This window comes from Balaenoptera physalus (genome assembly GCF_965194825.1).
Source record: "Balaenoptera physalus genome assembly, chromosome: 7".
Classification (NCBI taxonomy): domain Eukaryota; kingdom Metazoa; phylum Chordata; class Mammalia; order Artiodactyla; family Balaenopteridae; genus Balaenoptera; species Balaenoptera physalus.
The window spans coordinates 94,855,646-94,870,614 of record NC_138886.1 but is presented as its reverse complement, the minus strand read 5'-3'; the positions used below and the strand labels follow the sequence as shown (position 1 = coordinate 94,870,614).

Genomic DNA, 14,969 nt, shown 5'->3' with positions numbered 1-14,969 from the left:
CACCGTGTACTGCTATCCTTGCTGTGATAATTACGCTGTTTATGATCTCCTGTGTCATTGGTATATGTAAAACCCCAAGACCAAACTTGAGGGTTTATTTAGGATTTTCTGTTTGTCCTTTGGGTTTTTCATTTTATTTTGTTTGGTACTGTTTCTCCATTTACAGCCAAATCAGTTGTGATATTTAAAACTTTTACTGATGTCAAATGTAGGAAAGGAACAGGAAAAATAAATAAATAAATAAATAAACCTGTCTGTTCTTCTCCAAGAGTGGGACATTCCCAGGAAGAAGAGAAAGGTTCCACTTGGTTCCTAAAATCACCAGAAGCTACGAATAGAAGTGCCTTTTCCATAAATATTAGTAAAAAGGGTTTAGTCATCTAGACAGGTGACCTTGATTTGTCCCATCTGCCAGAAACCCAGTTTGGATCCAACCTCTTTTGTAACTGATAGGTTTTACATTGTTGTACCTGATTCATGGCTGAAACTTTGGAATGGGAACTATGAGGTCCCTGTGCTTTTTTATTTTTATTTATTACTATACTTCTTATGGTTCATAACATATAAACACAGACTAGGTCGTTGGTGAAAATAGATTAATAAAACTCTTTGCGTCAATGTATCATGCCTTGCATTTCCCTTGACATTCAATGTCAAATCATAAATGAACTTCTTTTAAAAAAACTTGGCCCCCTTATATAACAAAATAACTTTTAAAATGTTTATATTTATTATGAAAATAACAATATATAGATGGCAAACAATAAAATATAGAAAAATAACAGACATGAATATATATTTACATGATATAAAATATTATCTTCTATTTGGTATAAAGTTAGTTGTGCTGTATTAAAAAATTGCTATTAATTTATATCAATTATATATCTCACTTTTTACAATTTGAACTTTTCTTGAAGTCCAATTTTTTTTCCAGTAGAAATGGGAAAAATATTTTTCCTAACTAATGGACTATTCTTTAAAACATTGAAGTAATCTTTACATGTTCTTAATTATGAAAGCATATTTAGTATTTCCCCTTTGACCTCCTTCCCCAGCATATTGACTAAAGCATCATCAGAATAGTAGTTTCCTATGGTGCATTTTGTGCGCTGACGTTCCCCCAAGAGACTGCATTTCTGACCTCCTCATTCTAAGTCTCTCTTCACGTCTAGAGGATACATTTTCTCAATGTAAACATGTTTAAAAAGAAAATAGTCAACATTAGCCCATTTTATGAAGTCCAGATCCATTTGCTTTCATATTCATACAGAAATATTATGAGAACTGTCCAATACACAACTAACAAAAAGGGTAATCATAATATCAATGATCCTAGAGCACTAACAGAGCAGAAAACCTGAATTTCAACGATAGTCCTTGTCTCCATTTTGTCATCTGTAAAATGAGAGGTTATAGATCTTTCTGTCTCTCTGCTTGTCTCTCTCCCTCGAATTCTTTCTCACTCTCTGCAGCCAACATCTTTAGAGAAACTCTTCTCACATTAACAGGTGAGCATGCTCAAAGAGGATTCCATAAACTCACGCCAGACTCCTTTCCTGCTAGGAAAAGGCATGTCTCTTAGGTTCTGTCAAGTACACATATGCATAAAAGAAAAATACGGGGAAGAACCTAATAAAATTTAGAAACTCGTTTTGTAGCACAACACTTGTGGCAATCAAATCACGTTTATATATTTACTACTGGTCTTATCACATTTCCAAAATGCCCAAAGTTTGGTACCTTCTGGGAGACAACCTGAAGGGCTTGGAATAAATGATCTGCATCAATTAAAAGTCTATAGTGACATTTTTTCAAGAGTTAAAATGTGTGCATTTGGAAAAGAAAGTGAAGAAGTATAAATTATACCTCTGTTACAACTTCTGATACATTCATAGAATTTTTGTTCTTCATTGCAGCAGTCTGGGCTCTACGTTTTGTAGGATTGTTTTTGGGTATTTTTTCTTTCTTTTTTTCTTTTATTGCCTTGGCAGTAATGACTGTTAGCTTTTTTTTTTTTTTAATTTTTATTTTATATTGGAGTATATTTGATTTACAATGTTGTGTTAGTTTCAGGTGCACAGCAAAGTGATTCAGTTATACATATATCTATTTTTCAGATTCTTTTCCCATATAGGTTATTACAGAGTATTGAGTAGAGTTCCCTGTGCTATATGGTAGGTCCTTGTTGATTAGGTATTTTATATATAGTAGTGTGAATATGTTAATCCCAAACTCCTAATATATCCTTCCCCCCACCTTTCCCCTTTGGTAACCAAAAGTTTGTATTCTAAGTCTGTGAGTCAGTTTCTGTCTTATAAAGAAGTTCATCTGTATCTTTTTTTAGATTCCACATGTAAGTGATAATCATACAATATTTGTCTTTGTCTGACTTACTTCACTTAGTGTGATAATCTCTAGGTCCATCCATGTTGCTTCAAATGGCATTATTTCATTCTTTTATATGGCTGAGTAGTATTCCATTGTATATATGTACCACATCTTCTTTCTCCATTCCTCTGTGGATGGACATTTAGGTTGCTTCCATGTCTTGGCTATTGTAAACAGTGCTGCAATGAACATTGGGGTGCATGTATGTTTTCAAATTATGATTTGAATGGAATATTACTCAACCATAAAAAGAAATGAAATTGAGTTATTTATAGTGAGGTGTATGGACCTAGAGTCTGTCATACAGAGTGAAGTAAGTCAGAAGGAGAAAAACAAATACCGTATGCTAACACATATATATGGAATCTAATTAAAAAAAAATGGTTCTGAACAACCTAGGAGCAGGACAGGAATAAAGACGCAGATGTAGAGAATGGATTTGAGGACACGGGGAGTGGGAAGGGTAAGCTGGGACGAAATGAGAGAGTGGCATGGACTTATATACACTACGAAACGTAAAATAGATACCTAGTGGGAAGCAGCTGCATAGCACAGGGAGATCAGCTCCGTGCTTTGTGACCACATAGAGGGGTCGGATAGGAAGGGTGGGAAGGAGACACAAGAGGGAGGATATATCGGGATATATATATAAGTATAGCTGATTCATTTTGTTATACAACAGCAACTAACACAACAATGAAAACAATTATACTCCAATAAAGATGTTTAAAAACCAAACAAAACAAAAAAAACAAAAGAGTGGCTTAATAAGGTTATTGAGTTATTGAGATGTTAACTAGACATGGAACACAATTCAGTTCTAAGCTACTTTTGGATAGTAGACAAGAACTTTCTTTCTCAGTCTACTCATGTTGACTTCTGAATAATAGAAACAAAATGTAATAAAGAGGTAGTACACGAAAAATAATATACCTATCCCAATGCAAAAACGTTTTCTATTATAGTTCCCAGTAAGAATGTTAAATCAAAGGGTTATCGTGACTAGGAAGAGAGATTCAGGTTAAAAAGTTATTTGTAAGATTGTAGGATGAACTTCAAACATTAAATGAGACAGAAAGAGAAGATGAATCTCTCCTGAGACAAAGCGAGAAGGAAAGATATCTTTTGCTCTGGTTTTCTTCAGCATACACTTATGGTGCTTACTATGTGCTGGGCAAGGTTCTAAGTACTTTGCAAATATTACTTTATTTAGTCTGCATTAACAATCTTTGTGGTCTAGGCATTATGTTACTCATGCTCACTTGAGGAAATAGATGCACACAGACATTAGGTATTATTTTCTGAAGTCACAGAGCTGGCCCAGGGCAGTATCAGGCTTCCAACCCAGGCTCATAGTCACTATGCTGTCCAGCCTGTTTTCCTTTCTAGAACCACATGCAATCGGCCAATGTCAAATGCATTGAACATACTTTCCCTTCAAGAAGAAACATATCTATGAAATTCTCTCCCTGTACTTGCATGGAGCACTCAGTTCTCTGCAGCCCCTGAGCCCTTCTGCCTATCTGCATATCCAGGTAGACCAAAGAAAGCCTTAGAGATAGAATACATATATAGATATATATCATATATATGTATTGTACACTAAACACACCTAAATCTCCATTTCCCTAAATCACACGTATACACGTACATTCTTGGTCTCTGTGAAGGCTAAGCCATTGTGTAGTGGCTTTGGGTTGGCTACTGAACCTTCTAAGTCTGTTTCTGTACCTATAAACTAAGAATAAATGCACTATCTACCTCACTGGCTGAACAGAACTTATATTTTCCTCCTACACACTTACATCTTGGTGCTTCTCATTCCTTAGAAAATTCAGCTGTCACTAACACATTCCCTATTCTTAACATGAAACACTTCTCCCTCTACTCCAGACACAGATGACTTGATCAGGGCACATGTATTCAGAGGAAGTGTGACCTTATTTAGGCTGAACACATTAGAGACACCAAAGTCAAGAACCAGAGATACCAGGACCGAGATGGTCAGAACCAGAAGGTTAGGGAACTCCTGGAGTGAAGGCTGCATTTTAGGGACTGTCCTGCTGGGGTCATGAGCAAGTAAAGGGAACACGTGGAACCAGGAGGATGTGACAGCTGCTCTGAGAAGTAGAGATGGTGCTTCAGGCAGCTCTGAAGGTACAGAGAGGGTACCTTTAGGTCTGAGACATCATTCTGCTACTCCAAGCATGGGGAGGCTATCTCTGTCACTTTGTCTCCTAGGAAACCCCTCTGCTTTTGGCTTCAGATAGTGTGCATGAGATTGTGGTCACTTGCAATCAAGTGATTTCTAAACTTGTGGGCTTATTGTAAAGATTAAATGAAATTAGGCAAGGAAGCACCCCCCCCCCCAAGAGAGTTGTAAGGCAACCAAAAGCACCATCCTCTGACATCTGATGCAAGTTAAAACAAAAAGAGCAGAGAGCAGGCCACCCTAGGTTCCTGGAGCATGGGCCCATGTGTGGTGTGGTGAGTCCAAAGGGACAGGGGGTGGGGCCAGACCTGATGGGCAGCACAAAAGGTCTGCAGACTTCTCTAGAGATGAGCAGAGGGAGTGAGTCTGTGTTTGGGGAATGGAGAGGAATTGAAGTCATATGCTAAATTCACCAAAACTATTAAAAGATAGTTTGCTCCAGCAGAACCCAGCAGAGGTGGAACCCAGTGGAGGCAGAACCCAGCAGAAAATAATGACCTTTTAGGTTTGGAGTGTCCTTATTCACAAAAGAACCACAAAGGTGGGATCTTTGTTCACGAGCCGGGGGTCAGGCCAAAGCTCCTGCAGTGGGAGCTCTGAGTCCAAACCACTGGACTAACAGAGAAGCTCAGACCCCGTGGAATATTCATCAGAGTGCGGTCTCACAGAGGTCCTCATCTCAGCACCAAGACCCAGCTCTACCCAACAGCTTACAAACTCCAGTCTTGGAAGCCTCAGGCCAAACAATCAATAACAGAGGAACAAAATCCCACTCATTAAAAAAAAAAAAAAAGTGACAGCAAAAAAATATGTCACAGAAGAAGGAGCAAGGTAAAAACTTACAAGACCAAATAAATGAACAGGAAATAGGCAATCTACCTGAAAAAGAATTCAGAGTAATGATAGTAAAGATGATCCAGAATTGTGGAAATAGAATAGAGGTATGGATTGAGAAGATACAAGAAATGTTTAACAAAGATCTAGAAGAACTAAAGAACAAACAAACAGAGATGAACAACACAATAACTGAAATGAAAAATACACTAGAAGGAATCAGTAACAGAATAACTGAGGCAGAAGAACGAATAAGTGATCTGGAAGACAAAATGGTGGAAATAACTCCTGAGGAGCAGAATAAAGAAAATAGGATGAACAGAATTGAAGACAATCTTAGAGACATCTGGGGCAACACTAAACGTACCAACATTCTAATTATACTGGTTCCAGAAGAAGAGAAAAGGAAAGGGTCTGAGAAAATATTGCAGAGATTATAGTTGAAAACTTCCCTAACATGGGAAAGGAAAAGGCCCTGGGTTGGGGGGGTGGGGGTGCTGGGCCTAGGCTCAGTGCGACCAGAAGGGGCCTTGTCGTGTGGAGCATCAGGCCTGGGCTCTGCAGGCTCCCCGAGGCCCACTGGGTGGGGGGAAATGCAGGCCGCATTTCCTTCTGGTCCTCCAATCCCCTGAGGGTCTCTCCCTGTCCCTGTTGTTCCCCTCGTTGTGAATGGGCCCCTCTGTGCATGGGAATCCCTCCCCTCCTCCAGCTGCCCCTCAGGGGCTCCAGTCCCATCTGGCCTCCACTTCTCCTTCCCCTTCCCTCCCTCCATGTCCTACTGGGTCACTCAGGGGTTCCTCCAGTCCTCTTAGGTGTCCGAGGTCCCCCACCAACACCTGGTAGGTGTCCTAGTTGTGAGGAGACGCCAACTCTGCATCCTCCTACTCTGCCACCTTGACTCCAGCCCCCCAGCTTTTTTTCTGATGGAGATTTCCTTGAAGTCTAGGAGCTGAAATAATAAATAAAAACATGTAAAAAGAGGGAACAGCCACCACCAATTACGGCAGATTGGCTCTGTGCTGGGGTCCTTGTTCACCACTTAGCTAGGCTTGCTCTGAGCCTAGGGATTAGCCTGAGGTGAAAGCTTGAGGTCTTCTCAGGACTTTTCTGAGCATCTCATGCCTGGCCCTGCATGTGGCTTTCTAAATTCCCCTGCATACAGGCTGCTTTGAAAGTCCTAATTTCCCAAATAGTCTCACTTCCAGCTTCTACCTTGGGCTTTAAATGGTCTATTATATTTCTCCACCCAGAATCTCTTGACCCAGGCATCTGTTCATTTACAGTTGCCTTGTAGCTTTGCAAGTAGCACCTGCCATTTTTCTGTGTTCTGTGTTATGCAAAACAGACAAGAGCATCTTGCTTCAGGCTTTCAGGCTTTCAGTTTTCCCCCTGACAGGTTGGAATAGTGGTACACAATAATTTGTAAATAAGGTCTACTCTGCTCCAACCAGTTGGAATTGGAGAACTGGAAACCAGGCTGCTGCTGGCTCAAGACTAAGACCACTGTTATGTTGGGAGGAGTGGAACAAGAGTAGGTAAATGGCCACAAAACTTTCCTATCTCTTTGGCGATGATTTTCTCCAATTGGGCATTTGCTTGGTTGTGGAAACCTTTGATGATTTTCCAGAGCTCTTACGGAGTTGGTTTAGAAGCTTCTGATCGGTTTTTGTTTTGAATGTTTCTGTAGGGAAACGAGAGTTTGAAACTTCCTAGACCATCATTTTGCTGCAATCTTTCTTCCTTTAACTTTTGAAATAAGTTTTAGAATAAGCTTGTCTATTGTGACAAAAAAAAACCTGTTGGAAGTTGATAGGAATTGCATTTAAACCTACAGATCAATTTGGGAAGAATTCATATTTTACCATATTGAGTCTTCCAATCCATGAAAATAATATGCCTCTGTACTTTTCTTTTTACCACTTGTTTAATTGTTTTCATCAGAGTTTTGTAAGTTTCATTATACAGATCTACATTTTTTAAACATTTATATTAAACATCTCATTTTGAAGGCAGTTATTGTATACATTTATTTATTTATATTTATTTGTAGCACTTTTTATTTTTCTTAAACTGAGGTATAACTGACATACAACATTATATTAGTTTCAAGTGGACAACATAATGATTCAATATTTCTATATGTTGCAAAATTACGACCACAATAAGTCTAGTTAACATCCACCATCATATATTGTTACAATTTTTTTCTTGTGATAAGAACTTTGAAGATCTATTCTCTTAGAAACTTTCAGATATGCAGTACAGTATTTTTAACTAGAGTTGCCGTGTTTTACATTACATCCACATGATTTATAATATTTATTTTATAACTGGAAGTTTGTATGTTTTGACTACCTTCAGCCTTTTTGCCCACCTTCCTCACGCCCCACTTCCAGCAACCACCAAACTGTTCCCTGTATCTGTGAGTCTGTTTTGTTTGTTTTTCATTATTCCGTATATGTGAGATCATACAGTATTTGTTTTTCTGTGTGTGACTTATTTTGCTTAGCATAACACCCTCAAGGTCTATCCATGCTGTCACAAGTGGCAAGATTTTATTCTTCTTTATGACTGAATAATATTCCATTATATATATATATATATATATATATATACACACACACACACATATATATATATACACACAGATATATATATATACACACACACACACACACACACATATATATATATATATATATATATATATATCTCACATTTTCTTTATCCATTTATTCATCACTGGACATTTTGGTTGTTTCCATAGTTCGACTATTGTAAATAATGCTGCAATGAACATAGGGTTGCATATATCTTTTCAAGTTAGCGTTTTTATTTTCTTTGGCTAAATATCCAGAAGTGGAATTGATGAATTATATGGTAGTTCTATTTTTAATTTTTGAGGAAACTCCATGCTGTTTTCCATAATGGCTACACAAATTTACATTCCCACAAGCAGTGCACAAAGTTTCCCTTTTCTCCCTATCCTTGCTAACACTTATTATTTCTTCGCTTTTGATAATAGCCATTCTAACAGGTATAAGGTGATACCTCATTGTGGTTTTGATTTGCAATTTCTTGATGACTAATGATGTTGAGCATCTTTTTGTGTACCTGTTAACCAATTGTATATCGTCTTTGGACAGTGTCTTTTCAGATCCTCTGCTTATTTTTTAATTGGAATTTTTTTGTTTGTTTTTGAGTTGTATGAATTCTTTACATGCTTTGGATATTAACCCCTTATTGGATAGATGATTTGCAAATATTTTCTCCTATTCACTAGGTTGCCTTTTCACTCTATTGATGGTTTCCTTTGCTGTGCAGAAGCTATTTAGTTTGATGTACTTCCACTTGTTTATTTTTGCTTTAGTTGCCTTTGCTTTTGGTGTCAAATCCCAAAAAGAAAAAAAAAAATCATTGACAAGATTGATGTTAAGGAGCTTACTGCCTATGTTTTATTCTAGGAGTTTTTATGGTTTCAGGTCTTACATTCAAGTCTTTAATCCATTTTGAGTTGAATTTGTGTATGGTGTAAGATACTGGTCCAGTTTCATTTTTTGTATGTGGCTATCCAGTTTTCCTAACACCATTTATTGAAGAGACTGTCCTTTATCTATTGTATACTCTTGGCTCCTTTGTTGTAAATTCATTGACCATATATGAATGGGTTTATTTCTGGGCTCTCTATCTTTTTCATTGATATGTGTCTCCCTTTATACCAATACTATACTGTTTTGATTACTATAGCTTTCTAATATAGTTTGAAATCAGGGAGCATGCATTTTCCAGCTTTCTTCTTCTTTCTCAAGATTTTCAGGGCCTTTTGTGGTTCCATACAAATTTTAGAATTGTTTGTTCTGTTTCTGTGAAAAATGTCACTGGAATTTTGATTGAGTTTTATTGAATCTGTAGATTGTTTGGGGAGTATGGACATTTTAATAATATCAATTCTTCCAATACATGAGCATGGGGTATCTTTGTGTCTTCTTCAATTTATTTCATCAATGTCTTATAGTTTCAGTGTACAGGTCTTTCACTTCCTTGGTTAAATTTATTCTTATTTTATTCTTTATGATACAATTGTAAATGGGATTGTTTTCTTAACTTCTCTTTTGGTTAGTTTGTTATTAGTGTGTAGAAATGTGACATACTTCTGTATAATGATTTTATATCCTGCAAATTTACTCAATTCATTTATTAGTTCTGACAGTTTTTCGATGGAGTCTTTAGGGTTTTCTATATATTGTGTCATGTCATCTGCAAATAGTAACAGTTTTACTTCTTTCTTCCCAGTTTGGATGCCTTTTATTTCTTTTCCTTGCATAATTGCCCTGGCTAGGACTTTAGTGGTCGCCTTTGTCTTGTTTCTGATCTTAGAGGAAAAGCTTTCACCTTTTCACTGTTGAATATGATGTTAATTGTGGGCTTGTCATATATGGTCTTTTTTATGTTGAGGTATGTTCCCTCCTCTATACCCACTTCATTGAGAGTTTTTATAATAAACTGATGTTGAGTTTTCTCAAAAGTCTTTTTGCATCTATTGAGAGGATCATACGATTTTCATTCTTCAAGTTGTTAATGTGGTATATCACATTGATTGATTTGCAGATATTGAACCATCCTTGCATCCTAGGAATAAATCTCACTGGATCATGTTATATGACCATTTTACTGTATTGTGGAATTTGTTGTTTACTCTCCACATGTTTGTGAATTTTCCAGTTTTCTTTTTGTAATCAATTTCTAGTTTCATACCATTGTAGTCAGAAAAGGAGCTTGATATAATTTAAATCTTCTTCAATTTGTTAAGATTTGGTTTTAGCTTTACATATGATCTATCCTGGAGAATGTTCCATGTGTACTTGAGAAGAATGTATATTCTGTTGCTTTTGGATGGAATGTTATATATATATGTTAAATCCATCTGATCTAACATGTCATTTAAAGCCAATCTTTCTTTATCGATTTTCTGTGTGGATGATATATCTGTTGATGTAAGTACAATACTCAAGTCCCATACTATTATGGTATTGCTATTTCTCCTTTAAGGCCTATTAATATTTGCTTTATTTATTTAGGTGCTCCTATGTTCGACGCATAAATACTTACAAATGTTATATACTCTTATTGGATTGACCCTTTTATCCATATGTAATGTCCTTCTTTGTCTCTTGTTACAGTCTTTGTTTTAAAGTCTATTTTTTCTGATATAATTATAGATAGCTACCCCAGCTTTCTTTTGGTTTCCATTTGCATGGAATATCTTTTTCCATCCCTTCAATTTCAGTCTGTGTGTGTCTTTAGCTCTGAAGTGAGTTTCTTATAGGCCACATATAGATGGGACTTCTTTTTTAATCCGTTCAGCCACCCTATGTCTTTTGATTGAAGCCTTTAGTCCATTTACATTTAAAATAATTATTGATAATTATGTATTTATTGCCATCTTGTTAATTGTTTCCTGGCAATTTTGTGATTTCTCTGTTCTTTTCTTCTCTTGCTCTCTTCCATAGTGGCTTAATGACTTTCTTTAGTTGTATGTTTAGATTCCTTTCTTGTTATCTTTTGTGCATCTATTCTAGGTTTTTGCTTGGTGGTTACCATGAAGCTCACATATAACAACTTATATTTTAACAGTCTATTTTAAGTTGATAACAACTTAAGTTTGAATGCATTCTATAGGTCAAAGTTTTTACTCCTCCCTCCTCACATTTTATGTTTTTGATGACATATTTTACATGTTTTTATGTTGTATATCCCTTAACTAATATTTTAATTATAAGTCTTTTTACGAGTTTTGTCTTTTAACCTTCATACAGCTTTATAATTCATTAATCCACTACCTTTACTATATACACTTACCTTTACTGGTGAGATTTACACTTTCATGTGTTTTCTTGTTACTAATTAGTGCCCTTTCTTTTCAGCTTAAAGAAGTTCTTTTAACAATTCTTGTAAGGCTGAGTTAGTGGTGATGAACTCCTTAAACGTTTAGTCATCTGGAAAACTCTTATCTCTCCTTCAGTTCTGAATATAACTGGGTGAAGTATTTGCGGGGTGAAGTATTCTTGGTTGGAAAGATTTTTCTTTCAGCACTTTGAATATATTGTGCCACTCCCTTCTGAGCTGTAACATATCTGCTAAAAAATCTGATGATAGTCTTATGGAAGTTCTTTTGTATGTAACAAGTTGTATTTCTTTTGGTGATTTTAAGATTCCCTTGTTATCTTTAACTTTGACATTTTAATTTTAATATTTCTTGGTATGGATCTCTTTAGGTTGATCTGCTTTGGAGCTCTCTGGGCTTCCTGTATCTGGATGTCTGTTTCTTTCCCCAGGTTAGGAAAAGCTTTCAGATATTATTTCTACAAATGTTTTTTGCCCCTTTTTCTCTTCTCCTTCTGGAGTTCCTATAAGGTGAATGTTATTCCATTTGATGTGCCATAAGTCCCTTAAGCTATATTAATTATTTTCATTCTTTTTTCTTCCTTATTCTCTGATTGGATGAGTTCCTCTGACCTGTCTTTGAGTTCACCTATTCTTTCTTGTGCTTCATCTTCTGTATTTCTAAGTTCAGTTATTGCGTTCTCCAGTTCGGTGACTTCTATTTGGAACTTTCTTATATCTTCTATTCCTTGGTTGAAGTTCTCACTGTTTTCATCCATTTTCCTTCTGAGTTCAGTGAGCACTTTTATGACCATAACTTTGAACTCTTTATCAAGTAAATTACTTATGTTCATTTCATTAAGATTTTTTCCTGAGGTTTTATCTTGTTCTTTTTTTGGAGTATAGTCCTCTCTTTCTTCATTTTGCTTGACTCTCTGTGTTGTTTTCTATGCATTAAGTGAAATAGTCACATCTCCCAGTCTTGAAGAGCTGTGTGACAGATGAACCTTGTCATTTAACGCTGTCTACTCTTGGTTGCCTCTCAAACCTTTGTGATTGTCTAAGCAGTTTATTTTTAATAGACTTGGCACACCCTCCCAGCAGTTGAGGGTGTGCCAAGACCAGTGAGCATCCCAAACTGGAGGATCTCAGTCAGCACCTAGATTCAGGTTGATAGGAAACCAGACAATTTGGTAACAGCTTTTAAAGAATACAAATATATTCAGTCCTGTGAGATTGCAAGTGTAAGCCTTGCTGGGCCCCAGAAGCAAGCAATCTGAAGATATTCCCTGGGGAGCAGTCACAAGAAAACAGGGCTTCAGATAAGTGTACAAGCTCCATTCTGGGAGATACCAGTGAACTGTAGTAAGGCAGAGTGAGGGTGGAAAGATGGTACCCCCAGCCTACCTTCCTTGAGAGCACATCCGTAGCCTCTAGATGTGTGCTGAACCTGAAGCCTGCTCTTAAGTCTTGTCCCTACTAGCAAATAGGCCTTTTTCATGTAAAGGCTGGGACTGTGTCTCAGTCTGATGTGTAGTGGTACAGCCTGGGGGTGGTATCCTGCCAAGAACTGTCTCTCCAATTGTTACAGTCCCATGGGATGCAGAAAAGAGATCCCTCCTGGCCTCCAGAGCCAGGTGATCAAGGAGCATCCCCTGAGTGGAGGCCACAAAAGTGGGATCTCCCGTCTTGGAGATTCTGGCTCTCTGGATCACATCAGAAGGAAAGTGTGAAGATGATGCTTACTGGCTGGAGTGAGGTGCTGGGAAGAGTGCAAAGATGACACCATCTGAATAAAGGGGAAAAGGGAAAAGTAAAAAAGAAAAAGAAGAAGAAGAAAAAAATATATATATATAGCAAGACAGAGGAAGAGCAGGGAAGAAGGAGCCAGCTGGCTGGAGCACAAAGTTGTCACCTGCAGGAAAGGAAAAAGGGGGGAAAAGATGGCACCTTTCAGCTTTATCAAGGCAGAGAGAGAGCAGGAAGATGGCACCCGCCAGCCTCTGTCCCTGGGGAGTATTCCAGGCAGGCCCCTGTTCCTCAGATTAATGCTTTAAAATTGGGAAGTGAGTCTCTTTCACAAAAAGTCAGAGTGCTTTTCAAAGGGCTGCTTCTGCACTTGGCCCTGGGGCAGGTGAGTCTGTGCACAGGCCCTTTAAGAGCTGTTCCTCAGTCCACCACAGCCCTGTGGGTCTCATGGGATGTGCCTTGTTGGTCTTCAAAGTCAGATGTTTTGGGGGTCTATCTCTCAGGTGCCAGCCTTAAAATTGGAGTGCCCAATGTGGTGTCCAAACCCTTCACCTCTCAGGGAGAAGCTCCAGGTTTTGAGCTCCTTCCTGATTGTGTGTCTCCACACCAGGGATGGGATTTATGGAAAAATTGTGTCTCAGCCTTTCCTACCTGTTTTGATGTGGTTTCCCTCTGGTTTTCCTGATGTGAAGGGGTTGCTCCACCATCTTTTAGTTTTTTTCAGAGGAAATTTTTCCATATGTAGCTGTAGATTTGGTGTGTTTGTGGGAGGAGGTGGGTTCAGGATCTTCCCATGTTGCCACCTTGAACTGGAACCTATTTACTATGTTTTAAATTTTGGTTTTCAATCGTTCGGTTTGTTACTAGTATATGGAAATATGATCCATGTTGTGTATTAATGTTTACATTAATGTAAACAATGTAAACAATGTACAATGTACATTGTTTACATGTAAACAATGTAATGTAAACAATGTTTACAATGTTGTGTATAGATCTTATATTCTGAGATCCTGCTAAAGCAATTTATTATAATTTATTACGAGTTTTCTTATACATTCCTTGGAATTTTCTATGTAGACAATTATGTCATCTGTAAATAATGACAATTATATTTCTTCTTTTCTAATATGTATGCCTCTTTTTTCCTTTTCTTGCTGTACTACACTAACTAGAATCTAAAGTACTACATTGAAAACTAAGAGATGAGAGTGGACATTCTACCCTTGTTTTTGAACTCAGGGAAAAACATTCATTCTTTCACCATTTCATGTGATGTTAGAAGTAGGTTTTTGGTAGATGTTCTTTATTAGGTTGAGGTAGTGACCTTCTATTCCTAGTTTTCTGAGCATTTTTAATATGAATGGGTGTTGAACTTCGTTAAATGCCTTTTCTATATTAATTGGTGTGACAGTATGTGTTCCTTTAGACTCAATATGGTAGATTACATTGATGATTTTTTACCATTGAACCAGGCTTGCATCCCTGGAATAAATTCCACTTGGTCATAGTCTGTTATTCATGTGGATTCTGATGGTAGGTATTCTTGTGGATTTCTTCTAGTAGGGTAAATTACGGTTCCCCAAAAAGGTCCGTGTTTAACCCCTCCTATGACAATATGTGAATGTCACCTTGTATGGAAAAAAGGACGTTGCAGCTGTGACCAAGTAAAAAATCTTGAGATGAAGAGATTATCATAAATTTTCTGGGTGGGCTATATATAAACACAAAGATTTGTATAGGAGGGACATAGGAAGAGTCAGAGTTGGAGAGACCATGTGATGAGGGAAGCAGAGAAAAAAGTGATGCACTTTGAAGATGGAAGAAGGGACTAATTCCAAGGAATGCAGGCAGCCTCTAGAAGACAGAAAGGGAAAGGAAACAGATTCTCCTGTAGGGC

The 14,969-nt window shown here is 37.4% G+C and overlaps 1 protein-coding gene across 1 annotated transcript in view; it reads right to left on the bottom strand.

Annotated features, from left to right (window-relative positions):
• Positions 1-14,969, bottom strand: part of LOC309664313 (NUT family member 2G-like) — a gene marked incomplete at both ends in the record, with an annotated part of 44,310 nt that overhangs the window by 16,154 nt on the left and 13,187 nt on the right. Inside the window, one exon of the mRNA XM_082469494.1 lies at positions 11,954-12,146. Coding sequence (XP_082325620.1) covers positions 11,954-12,146 — 193 coding nt within the window. The remainder of the gene's footprint in view (positions 1-11,953; positions 12,147-14,969) is intronic.